General features: G+C 39.7%; 1 protein-coding gene across 1 annotated transcript in view; it reads right to left on the reverse strand.

Annotated features, from left to right (window-relative positions):
* FAM135B (family with sequence similarity 135 member B) overlaps nucleotides 1-13,597 on the reverse strand; it is a 100,352-nt gene that overhangs the window by 21,706 nt on the left and 65,049 nt on the right. The window contains exons 6-7 of the mRNA XM_026047162.1: nucleotides 4,803-4,956; nucleotides 1,806-1,855 (exon numbers count right to left, since the gene is read on the reverse strand). Coding sequence (XP_025902947.1) covers nucleotides 1,806-1,855; nucleotides 4,803-4,956 — 204 coding nt within the window. The remainder of the gene's footprint in view (nucleotides 1-1,805; nucleotides 1,856-4,802; nucleotides 4,957-13,597) is intronic.

Here is a 13,597-nt window from a genome sequence, read left to right on the forward strand (position 1 = left end):
AGGAAGGAAGGAAGGAAGGAAGGAAGGAAGGAAGGAAGGAAGGAAGGAAGGAAGGAAGGAAGGAAGGAAGGAAGGAAGGAAGGAAGGAAGGAAGGGAAAAGGAGCCTTGTCAGCTCTAGTTGTTACTGTGTGTTGCTGCAGTGGAACACACAGAGCAAGCCTGGCAAGCTAGGGATGCAGGGTAAATCTCGGGCTCAGTTCTCCAGGATAAAGACCAGCACAGGGTAATTAAAATTGTCACAACATTCAGTTCTGACTATTCTTTTCACAAAACTTCTGCCAGGTATTCCATGTTGCTAGACCTTTCCAACACCAGCCAGTGGAGTCTGACTTTAACAATTCTATCACGTAAAACCAATCAGGAGGTTCTCGGGAGAGGTTACATTTGCTTGTTTGTTTATGAATCAATCAGACAATTTAAAAAAAAATGTAATGTCCTTCCATTTTCTCCTGTTTTGAGCTTCCGCTGTGTCCTTGAGCTGAATACCAAGGTGTGTCAGGGTAAAACTCATTCTCCTTTCTTCTTTTCTTTCATTTATTTTTTGAGATTGAACTCAATTTCTGTAATACAGCGATAATTGAAAACTAACCTCATAGGCCTCTCTCTCTCTCTATGATTTTAGCAAATTTTTCTTCCAGTACAAATGACAATTTTTTTCCTATGTTGATCAATACTGGGAGAGCATTCCCGAAGCTTGCTTGTAACCCATAGAGAGGTGCAGAAGTGCATAAGACTTTTTTTTTTTTTTTTTTTTTTTTTTTTAAATGAGAATTAGACAAGCATTGAGAAATATGGAGAAATTAGGATGATATTTTCTTACCTTTACCAAGCCAATCTGAATTTTTCCAAATTCAAAGGGACTAAGTCGTAAGGAGACCCTAAATCATGTTGTCAGAACTCCTGTATCTTCAAAACTTCTGGATTTTAGCTATCCAGTGGATAAGCGAYCAGTAAGTTATGTTTGCCCACATAAAATTTCACTAAAATCTAATTTCTTGAAAAGTATCTAAATCATGACTTAAAATCAAGAAATTCACAAATATTTTCCACCTATGGATGACAGCCATTAACCCACCAAAGAAAAATGCATCTTAAATTTACTTTCTGTTTGGTTTGGCTTCAGATTCTAGCCATTTATTGTCACCTCCTCATTCTTCTCTGTACTGGAGAATCTTCTTCATACCAAGATACCTCCATGATAATGAAGTTCCCTCTCTGTCTTCCACCTGAACAAATCAAATTCATTAAATCTCTGATAGTAAAATATTTCTCCACATGTTCAAATGATGCTTGTGTTTCCTTTTGATATTCTTGCAGCTTCCATGAGTCTCATTTGAAGCAAGCACGGCAGAAGCTTTACCCAGAATTGCTAGTTTCCTTCCAGATACTCCACATACACTTAGGCAATTTTATTTGAGAAGATAAGACAGCTGCACAGCCTACCAAGGGTAGTTCTCCTACCCTTGGTACCAAGTTCTCCTATCAGCTGGAGAACTGTCAGCCAAAAAGGGGTAATTTCAACCTACTTTTTTTTTTTTTTTTCCTGCACTCCTGCACTCTCCAATACTCAGAGCTAGACTTACTGAAAGATATTACAGTATTGCAGCTGGTGATTTGTTAAAAGAGACACAAATATTATGTCAGTGAATAATTAAAATGATATGAATTTGAGGAAAAGAAACATACAGCAAACTTTTTGATAGCACCAGATTCCTCCCACTCTGACATACAAGTCTGTGTCAGAGTTTTCAATGCTCTTGAAAACTGTATGTATGAACCAAAAATGCTGAAGGAAATACCTTACCTGAAGTTCTGTACAAAACTGAGATAATGTGTCTTCCACAGATAGCTTCTCTATGGAAAAAAAAAATAAAGAAAGGAAGAGATCAGGATGGAGAACTGTCGATATGAATCACTAGTGCTCTGCCGTTCATCCAGGACAGAAACAGGTCATTTAATGTTACTTCACAACTCATGTTCTTCAAGTACTACTTCTGTTCATATGACTTGTCCAAGGACAACTAAAGCTTCTGCAAAGTTCTTGTCAGGATAAAAAGAACAGGATTTAGTCTTTCAGTCTCAAGCAACCAGGGCGGAAATTGGTCACTACAATTACAAGAAACACTTGAAAGTTTTTAGCATCTCAGAAGAGAATTTTTTTTTTTATTACAGAAAAGTAACATGCAAAATTCCAAAATCTCCACAGCAATATCCTCCTCCCTGAAATTTGTTCGTACCTTTCTGAATAAAGTGCCAACACTTGCATTAACTAAGGCAGCTCTGTATTTGCACCTAACCCAGCTCAGGCTCTGCAGAGATCTTCAGAGAGGAGGATCATCCTGACTCTCTGGTCAGGAAAACTTCGATAAGCTCTAGACTATGGCCATTGTGTTACATGTGAGACTGTAATTCTCATTGTCTCTATTCTCTATTGCTACTAGTTTGTTGTCAGCTATTGCTATTTACAGCCAGCTCCAGATCTGTATGTGATATAGTATCAACATTTCAAATCCTGAGCAAATAATGCATAATAAATGAATCTCTTTTTAACTGTTACACAGAAATATATAAAATATATCTGACTGCTACTAGACTGAGCATCTCTGTATTGCCCTGGGCAGTGTGAAGTATTATCTTGCTCCCAGGGTGTACAGCATTGCTTGTATATAGCTAAGAGAAAATCCAACATAGGAATGTTCCACATTAGCACACCATAGACTATAAAACAGAGGAAGCTTCAAATTCTCCTGAAATTTTGGCAGTTGGATTTTGCATTGTGACACTTATTGATAATATTTATAAAGAAGCAAAAAGGCAGAAACAAAGCCCATCCTCCAAGAAATGTCTCTTCTTAAACAGTATTAATGAATGTGAGAGGATTAACTGAGATAAGACAGCACCTTGAAAAGACTCATCCTCAACAGGTAAATTTTGGGAAATGATGAATTCCACTCTTAATGCTTCATTTAGCCTGTTAAATTTTTAATATACTTATCAAGGTGACAAGGATAATAAAAGAAAGTCCGTAGTGGGAATTTATGTTATTTGATTCATTTCCACTATCACAAGATGCCCATGAAAAGATTAATCTGAGCAAATATAGATGGCTACAATGAATGAGTCATTTATGTTTTCCTCTTGATCAGTAGAGAATGGTGTAGTTTTAGGTGAAATCATATCACCCTAAAGTCAGTGGCACTACTTGACAAAAAAAAAGTATTTAACTGTTCTTAATATGCCTCTTTCCCCCCAGTGACTGTAAGGATATTATGCGAAAGTGTCCAGATAGATGTAAAGTTTTATCTATCAAATGTAAATATTTGTTTAGTCTTACTCATCTTATTGGATAAATTTCATATCCCATGGCTGCTGGGCTTCAGATTRTGCCTCCAAACTCTAAGCTTAAACGCAACTTTTGATATATTTTCTGACAATTTATGTGAATAAAATGATTTGAGCTTTTTTTCCCACAGAAGCAGCTAGAAAGTGTATTTGCATTTAGCAAATCGGAAGTGTTACAAGTACATTTGTAAATGAAGTGCCTGATCTAGCATTGACAGTCCTTTGAAAATTAAGTCAATCATACTCAGAAAGGCAATATGCATATACTTAGGGCAGCCTTCCAGTTGTGGTCAACCAGAAATATTTAACTCATCAACTCCCAATCTGTAGGCCCATTCATGTGATACACAAATCATCAAAAAACATCGCTCATAACCAAGATTATGAGCTTTGTTGCATGCTGGACTTTACTCAACAGGTCATAAGATGCAAAGAAATATTCCAAGCTTTTCTCTTGTGGTTCATTTGGGTAATGTCATGTGCACTTCCCACACCATGAGTCATAGACACTTTAGAAATAAAATATATAGCAGTGAACAATACATGAAGTGGAAAACAGTAGCTTTCATTCCATAAGGTTGTACAGCAGAACGCATTACATCTCACAGTGGTAATAATACCTATACACACACACACAAAAGGAAACTGTTCTTTCCTCCTTTTTTTTAAGCAGCTTGCAAATATAATCAGCTTTCCCAATATAACTCTCCCTGCAACATAACAAACTGATGACTTAAAAATGTGCACACAGGCACAAAAACAGAAACACGTGTGGATCACAAGTGTAATCCACAATCCCTGAACTCAAAGAAACTGTTGGGAGAGATGGAATTTATCAAGGGTGCTTTAATTTCTCATTCTTTCACTACCAATATGACTTAATGCAAACTACAAAGCTCCATTCCACAAATCCAGAGAGCCAACAGTTTCACATCATTCCCCAAAGGCCTGACGAGGTACAGAGGCTTCTGCCAAAAAGAGAATATTCATTTTCTTTCTTTCTTCCATTAAATCTACTAGACAATTGAATTAGGAAGAAGAGTAAAATCATTTTAAAGAGAAAGTTGTAATTATGGTATTGTCAAGGAAGAAATATATTCCCAAACATAAGTGAGGGAGTATTTTTCAGTAATCTATTACCTTTTAGCTATCTTGTGGGAATTCAAAACTGGAAGCTCAAGTCTTTGAAAAGCAACAAACTCCAATACTGTCCAGAAGTAAGAATTTTGAGAAATTTATTAAAAATTTTATCCCTCTGCATGTCAGGTCACCTTCAACTGGCAAAAATGTTTTACACAGACTGAGCAGACAGGAATCTGTCACARTGTGGAAAAAAGAATACAATAAGCTCAACACAAAATCAAAAAGGGAGAAAAAAACTCTAAATAGCCCAAGATTTTCGGTATTGAAAAGGTGCCAATGGACTATACTCAGAAATTTTAAATTTTTATTCTCTTACCCAACTTTAGCTGTGGTAAGTCAGGAATCTCCTTCATTATTAGGGTGTAGTACATGTGAAGTCCTCTATGAGCATTCAAGAGAAGAAGACACAGGTCCTTATGCCATTTGTATGCATGCTGCATGCAATTTTCTGAAGGAACATAAAAACTACCCTGTATAAAAAAAAAGCAGTAAGAAAAATATAGAATTTAAAATTCATACTCTCCTTTTGTTGCAGAGCTTTTCAAATAAACAGTTTTGGGCAGCCTAATTTCTAATGAAGCAAGCATCCCCAAAGAGAGACTTTAAACATTCCTAGATGTACCTCCTAGGCAGTTAACTAAACTGACCTATATTTTACATGTACATTGTATGTACATTTTTGCCAAACTATAGAAAAAATATTAGGTTCCAAGAATACTGCCATACTACAAAAACATATCGTGTGACACATCATGAGACATTGCCCACTCCTCCTATCTACTAACGTAAGCTACTGTGCACTCTAGGAGCAAAACCTGGATGAGTAGCTCTTATGTGCAATGACATTTAACTAGGCAGACTATAATCCATTTAATAAAAAAAAAAATTGAAACTCTTGCATACTTAGGGCATGAGCTGAATATTCATTAAGGCACATAAACCAAAAAATTTCAATTATCAAAAAMCATTTTTTTCTAGAAGTTATGGTAAATGCATGTAAATACTTGCAATCCACTGATAGGTGGATCGTCGTTGGTTCTAGCTGCCCCACACAGGAAGAATTTTTCTTCTGCTGACTTTGCAGGAGGAGAAGGAATTATAAGGAAAGGGAAGTGAAGAAACAACCAAGTGCTCTTTCCTTGACCTTTTATTTTATTTATTTTTTTTTTCTAAGCAAAGGCACCGGATTAGGACTCTCACTGATGCATGACTATGTAACAGCATGATTGATCTGCAACTTATTCCACTGCTGATCAGTGATGGATTAAGAATACTACATCTTCTCTTATACCTGAACACAAACATCTTTCCTTATAGGCTGAGATCAAATTTTATGAAGACGGCTACATTCCCCGTTAGGTTATGAGCCCATTTTTTGACACTGAGTGCTTTATATTGAGTATATTATATTTGAGTTGAGTCAAATATCTCACAAAGTATATGCCTCCAGGAGCAACAGCAAAGACCACATACCAACCACATACCTGTGGACCTCCTGTACTCTTATATCCCTAGAGCCTGTATTGTCTGGCTTTTCGCCTTTACTACATGGCTCTTAGCTTGAGCTGGAGTGTTTTCTCCATCTTTTTTGTGCAGACAACGAGATGAGAAGACATATACTAGTGTTTTGCAACAGACATAAAGGAATCTGCCTATCTAGATCACAGAAGCAGTTGACAAAAATAAAAAGAGTTGTTACAGCTTGGAAGGCTTCAGAAATCTTCAACCTCAGCATGAATCTATTGTCTGCTCCCATGACAGAAGAAATAAAAAGGGAACATAAAGAAACTCTCCTAGAAATAGTAGAAAATTAGAAGCGGATTGATATATAATGTCATGAAAAAAATATGTCCCGTAACATAAACCATTGCTGATTTTTTTTAGGCTAGAATTAATTCGGTTGTTAATGCTACATTGGCAAGTAGAAGGAAAAATGTGAGACAATTTAATACTTCCTATCAATGCTATAACATGGTATTATTACACAACACATTTTAACAGGAATATTTGTAGTCATTTTTGACAGAAATTGTTGCTTGAAGCTAAATACAAACAAAAGAATAGAAAAATGCAACTGCAGGTGGTCTTAAAAATGTTTGAATTAAAGTCCTCAAAAATCTATCAGTTATCTCTAATAAATAACATTAATGTTTGCCTACTTTCTATATACTGCCTTTTCAATTCTGATTTCATCTGAATTATTAAAGTTTTTTAGAGMTCAGGTAATTCAAGCTACTGAAGTATATTATCTAAGTGAATATATATTTCACAAAGATTTACACACTGGCAAATGTAAAAATGAAAAAAAGAAATAATTCCAAGCATTTAGCTTACTGAACATGTTTTGATAGCATAATTTAGTCATCCCTAGAATTCTAGAACAATTTGCATTGGACGGGATCTTTGGAGATCTTCTAGTCCAATCACCTACTCAAAGCAGAATCTAATCAGGTCAGATATTGTTCAGGCCAGTGTCCATCTGAGTCTTGAACATCTCCAAAGGAGTAGATTCCACAACCTCCCTGGGAAAACTGTTTTAATATTTGACCACTTCCATAGTATTTTTTCCCCCTTTATATCAAGATGTAACTTCCCACATTTTTATTGCCTGTTATATCTAAGAACAGTCTGGCTCTATCTTTGTTCACTCGTGAACCCTTTTTTATCCAGACTTAGCAAACCAGTCTCTCACGTTTTCCTCATACATCCCATSCTCCAGCCTCTGAATAATTTGTTGTCCCACTACTGGATTCACTGTAGTATTTTAATATCTATGCTTTACTGGTGAGCTCAAAGCAACGCTCTGGGCGCAGTTTGAGAGGGGAATCATCACTTCCATGAATCTCTTGTTCATGTAGTCCAGGTTGTTGTTGGACTTTTCTGCAAGAGTCTCAACTTTTTGTCCACCAGGACCCTTAGATGTCTTTCTGCAAAGCTGTTTCCTAGACAGTTTTCCCCCAACCTCCACTGCTACACAGTGTCAGTCCATGCCAGACGCAAGACTGCATTTGTTTTGGTCGGTCTTTATAAAGTTCCTATTGATCCAGTCTGCTGAGGTTTCCCTGAGTAACTGCCTTCCCTCCAACCTAATACCTACTCCTCCCAAATTGGTATCACTTGCTGAGAATACTCACCAGCCCATCTTTCTATTCCTCTCAGGGAGGATGACAGTGTTTCTACCTTCTGTGTACCTTCTCTAAAGCTTTTGAGCACAAGTAAGTGCTCCATGTTCATTAATGCTGTTCCTGTTTGACTTTCTGCACATTGTAATGGACCATTCTTGTGYTCTGAGGTACTCCTTGGGAGTACCTTGTGGGTATCTTGGGAGATTAGGTCTGGCCAACATCTGAGCTTATGAAGCAGTATAATGCTGCTGCTTAATTTTCTCAACTGTCTGAGGACCTTGAACATCACAGCTGCACGATCACTGCTGCTGACAAAGCTGCACTTTGTCAGCACAAGGGGAGATTCACAAAGTTGTTTCTCTAATGGTGGCTCAGACTTGCAGTGTGACAATAGGAAAAATCATCTAACCCAAACAGTCACTAGTCAAACTAATGTGACTTATTTCCGGCTTTCCGTAACAAGATTGTTTTCAAAGATGCTATCCAGACCTCTAATTCTGAGTAATATCATTACCTATCCTTGAGAAGTTGAAGTTTATCATCCTTTGTTAAGAAGATCTCAGTTTTATTTCCTTTCCTTTTTTTTTTTTTTTTTTTTTTTTTTTTTAAAAACAGAGTTGATAAGGATTTAACTATTGACTGGCGTTCTTTGGGCATCTCTGCCAATTAACCCTACAGACACGCTCAAGATTTCAGGACACAAATTAGATAAACACAATGGACACAAATTAGATTAACACAATTCCAAAAATCTATGTAAAAGGTCAGATTTTTCTGGCAGTCCTTTAACATTAAATCTCAGACTAATTATGTTCAGAGACATTTCCCTGCAAAAGCAGTAGACACCTGGAGTCATTACCCTACTAATCTGTCACATGAAGAGTTTAAATGCCAAATTAAATTTATTTATTTTTTYTAAAGACATCTCTGAGAGTGATGTTACTGTGTTATCCTATGTGTGAACAACAGGAGAGTATAGTGGAGTAAGTTATTTCTAAATCCTAAAGAAAAAAATAGCATTTTTTTCTATTTGTAAAATATAACTGAGTTTACATAAGCTGTTCCTTCTACTTCCTTCTTTATGGAGCATCATCTTCTAATACTAAACACTGCAATGAAAGAAAAACTAAAGGGAAGGTAGTCAAGTATCTTCAGTAAGATACAGTAAGAACAGCAAGAAAGCACTGGGCTCTGAAAGGACTTAAGGAAACATGGCTACCTATTTCTGAATGAGCCATCCCCAGATCTGCTGAGAGATGGAGAACTGATAGAGGAAAAGACATTTTTAGGGAATAATTCTTTTTGTTATAAGGCACATGTCAAGTAATTGAAGCAGGGTTATTTATTCCTACTGATTATGTAGGAAGCCTAAATTTAAGCTTATGGACACATACTTTGGGAGCACTGAGTGCAACCACTCCAGCTGAATCAACTTTCATCTTGCATTATGTCCATCAAAGCAGCCAGGCTTAGTAACCACCTCAGGCTTAGTAACCTGTGGAAAGTGTGTAAAATTCCTTCAAATTATTTAGAGATAAGGGTAATGCACAAGTGTCAACAGCAGATGGAAAGGGCTGCTTCATTCTCTCATCTCTCTTCCTGTTCCAGCTCTCTGGGAGGAATTTCTGCTCCAAAATCAGGCATTGCACCTTGAGAAAACTCTTGTATAGGAAGAACACCACTTTGCAGTTTGTATCGTAAGGCAGTGCTGAATAGGCAGAGTTCAGACCATGCTGTGTGTGAGTAAGAGGCTATATCATTAAGCTGAAGTATCTTAATGTAGCTCCTGGCAACTGTCTTTGAAAGCACATCATTTAATGAGAACATCTATCCTAGCTTGAAAAAGAAATACCTTGTCAAGGTGGAAAGTCAGCGTGATGGAAAAAGAAGTTCAGAAACTTTAAGATATTAAACAAGGCTGCTCCTGTTTTCTGCTGAAGGTGGTCAGACACCACAGGCAGATTAGGACATAACACAGTGATTTTTAAACCCACGTTGGGGAGAGTTTAAGTTACTGTAGTGGATGTAACTAAGGTTTCTGCATACTTACCTGCCGAGGACCCCAGCAGGGCAGACATCTGTCAGGTGATGTCAGTATGCACTGCTGCTGCTAAATCTGCTTGACTGTCAGTTCAGTAAGCCAGAAAATGTCAAGAAATGTCCTTATTTGGAATAGTCTGAAGATTAAAAATCATTTTTTTTAAATAATTTTCTTCTGTGAATTTATTTAGTTTGTCAACTATTTCCTAGGCCATGGCCTGAAAGAAGTTACTATGGTAACAAAATCAAGTTCAACGGCAAATATAGTATATGCTCTATTCTAAGGAAAAATATCACTACAAAACTAGCAGTCACAAAAAGCACTGGCTATGGCCCGCTAAACAGCTACAAAGTGCTCAGTTCTCCATGTATCTTGGATCAGGAAGAGAGATATCACAAAATCCATTGTGTAATGGTTAATGTTGGAAGGGACCTTTAGAGATCACCCAGTCCAACTCCCCTGCTCAAGCAGGGACACATAGAGCACATGGCACAGGGCACAGGGCACAGGGCACAGGCATCCAGGCGTGTTTGGAGGATCGCCAGAGAAGGAGACGCCACAATTTCTCTGGGCAGCCTGTAAAGAAATTCTTCCTCACATGCAGATGGAACTTTCTGTGTTTCAACTTACAYCCATTGCCCCTTGTCCTATGACAGGACATCACTGAGAAGAGCTTGGTGCAGCCTCACCAGAGCTGAGGAGAGGGGCAGGATCACCTCCCTTGACCTGCTGGCAACACTCCTCCTGATGCAGGCCAGGATCCCATTGGCCTTCTTGGCCACGAGGGCACACTGCTCACTCATGGTTAACCTAGTGTCAACCAGGAATCCCAGGTCCCTCTCYGTGGAGCTGCTTTCCAGCAGGTCAACCCCTAATCTGTACTGATGCCTGGGGTTATTCCTCCCCAGGCTCAGGACCCTGCACTTGTCCTTGTTGCACCTCATGAGGTTCCTCTCAGCCCAACTCTCCAGCCTGTCCAGGTCCCTCTGGATGGCAGCACAGCCCTCTGGAGTGTCGGCCACTCCAYCCAGCTTGGTATTATCTGCAAACTTGTTTAGGGTGCACTCTGTGCACTAGTCCAAGTCATTGAAGAACAAGTTGAACACCACTGGCCACAGGCCTCCAACTGGATTCAGCCCCATTTATCACCACCTCTGTGTTGCTCTGTCATCCAGTCAGTTCTCAATCCATCTAACTGCCCACCTGTCCAGTCCACACTTCCGGAGCTTTCCTATGAGGATACTATGGGAGACGGTGACGAAAGCCTTGCTGAAGTCAAGGTAGACAAYATCCATGGCTCTCCCACCATCCAGCCATCAAGTCATCCTATTGTAGAAGGCTATCAGGTTTGTCAAACATGACTTCCCCTTGGTGAATCCATGTTGACTACTCCTCAGCATCTCGTTCTCCTTGACATGCCTAGAGATGCTCTCTAGGATGAGCATCTTTCCAGGGATGGAGGTGAGGCTGACTGGCCTGTAGTTTACCAGCACGTCCCTCTTGCCCTTTTTGAAGGCTAGAGTGATTTGGCTCTCTTCCAGTCCTCCCACACCCCCTCTGCTCTCCATGACCTCTTGAAGGTGACGAAGAGGGGCTGAGCAATAATGTCTGCCAGTTTCCTCAGCACTCTTGGGTACATCCCATCTGGGTCCATAGATTTATGGGTGTCCAATTTGCCTAAATAATCCCTAACCGAATCCTCTGCGACCAGTGGAAGGAAGTGGAAGGAAAGAAGATATATTTTATTCCAAAGTGTATAATCCTCTTTAAGATGCAATTCATTTTAAAACAAATTTGCAACAGACAATATTGAAGCATACAATCTCAGCTTTCTCAAAGCGTGGCTGCTGCCTTGGATATATAAAATCCGATGTAAAATTGTGTATTAATTTCCTTCTTCAGTCATCTTATGGCCTTTATAGTTCACAGATTCATAGAATCATAATGATTGGAAAAGACTGTCAAGATATCAAGTCCAACCACATTTTACAACACTTTCTCTATCAGTAGTAGCCTCTATCTCAGGCTTTTTTCCATTCTGCTTTGAAATACTGTGGCAAATAAATGTCTGTCAAGTCTTTAGTTCAAGAATTACCACCTAGATGTATTGGGATAGCAGAAGCAGATGACAATACAGAAGCTGATAAGACAGACATCAGAGAAAAATAGTGGGAAAACAGGTCAGAAAAGGCAAGAGATGATAGACTTGTTTTCCTAAAGGATCAAGTGGGACCTTAAATGTGCACATTTTGTTGAAAACGAACACTTACAGTATTCTTGTGAGGCATAATGCAGGATCATGTAGATGTAGCCCTAATCCTTCTGTTTCTTAATTTACTGACCAATGATGATGTAAAGAAAAGAACAGTCAAGTAGAATACAAAAACATCTGTCAAGTATTTTGAAAATCTAAAGGCTTTAGTTCACTTTGGCCATATTCTGACATACTTGATTCTGACATGGGATCATAGAATCATAGAATCATAGAATCATAGAATCATAGAATCCTTAAGGTTGGAAGGGACCTCAGAGGTCATCGAGTCCAACCCCCCTGCTCACACAGGGTCACCTAGAGCACGTGGCACAGGGCTGCATCCAAGCGGGTTTTAAAGATCTCCAAAGAAGGAGACTCCACAACCTCTCTGGGCAGCCTGTTCCAGTGCTTTGTCACCCGCACAGTGAAGAAATGCTTCCTTAAGTTCCTGTGGAACTTCCGATGCTTCAGTTTGAAGCCATTTCCTCTAGTCCTATCACTGTCCACCACTGAAAAGAGGCCGGCCCCCTCCTCCTCACTGCCTCYCTTGAGGTATTTATACACGCTGATCAGGTCCCCCCTCAGCCTCCTCTTCTCCAGGCTGAACAGGCCCAGCTCTCTCAGCCTTTGCTCATAGGGCAGATGTTCCAGGCCCCTGATCATCCTGGTAGCCCTGYGCTGGACTCTCTCCAGCAGCTCCACATCCCTCTGGTACTGGGGAGCCCAGAACTGGACRCASTACTCCAGATGTGGCCTCACCAGGGCTGAGTAGAGGGGGACGATCACTTCCCTCGACCTGCTGGAGAYGCTTTTCTTAATGCACCCCAGGATCCCGTTGGCCTTCTTGGCCACCAGGGCACACTGCTGYCTCATGGTCAACTTGTCGTCCACCATGACACCCAGGTCCCTCTCTGTGGGGCTGCTCTCCAGTAGGTCCACGCCTAATCTGTACTGGTGTCCAGGGTTATTCCTCCCCAAGTGCAGGACCCTGCACTTGCCCCTGTTGAACCTCATGAGGTTTCTCACCGCCCAGTCCTCCAGTCTGTCCAGGTCCCTCTGGATGGCAGCACAGTCCTCAGGGCTATCAGCTACTCCTCCCAGGTTGGTATCATTGGCAAACTTGCTGAGGGAGCACTCCAGCCCTTCATCCAGGTCGTTAATGAATAAGTTGAACAGGACCAGACCGAGAACTGACCCCTGGGGCACACCGCTAAGTACAGGCCTCCAGCTGGACTCCGCACCATTGACAACCACTCTCTGCACCCTGCCATCGAGCCAATTCCTAATCCACCTCCCCGTCCACACATCTATCCCACACCTTYGGAGCTTGCCCAGGAGGATGCTGTGAGGGACAGTGTCATCCCTCACAGTGTCATCATCTTTATCCCTTGTCTTTCTGTCCCTTTTTTGAAAATAAAAATAATGAATTGCATTATTTATGAGTTACATTACGTTATGAGTTATGAGTTACATTATGAGTTAGGATTCACAAATTCACAGAACTTCATATTTGTCCCTTCTTTATGACTTGGTTAGATGCGGAAACCTCAACCTTTCTGAAACTGGCAGATTTGAGTTTGGTACTAATTCAAATAGCTACTTGGGGTGGAATTTTGATGTCAAGCTTCAGTATAAGCTATAATTAAAGTAGCTCCATCCATTATATTACAAATAAGGACATACTTCTTTAA

The sequence above is a fragment of the Nothoprocta perdicaria genome, unplaced genomic scaffold, assembly GCF_003342845.1.
Source record: "Nothoprocta perdicaria isolate Ctin4 unplaced genomic scaffold, notPer1 scaffold_48, whole genome shotgun sequence".
In the NCBI taxonomy this organism is placed as follows: domain Eukaryota; kingdom Metazoa; phylum Chordata; class Aves; order Tinamiformes; family Tinamidae; genus Nothoprocta; species Nothoprocta perdicaria.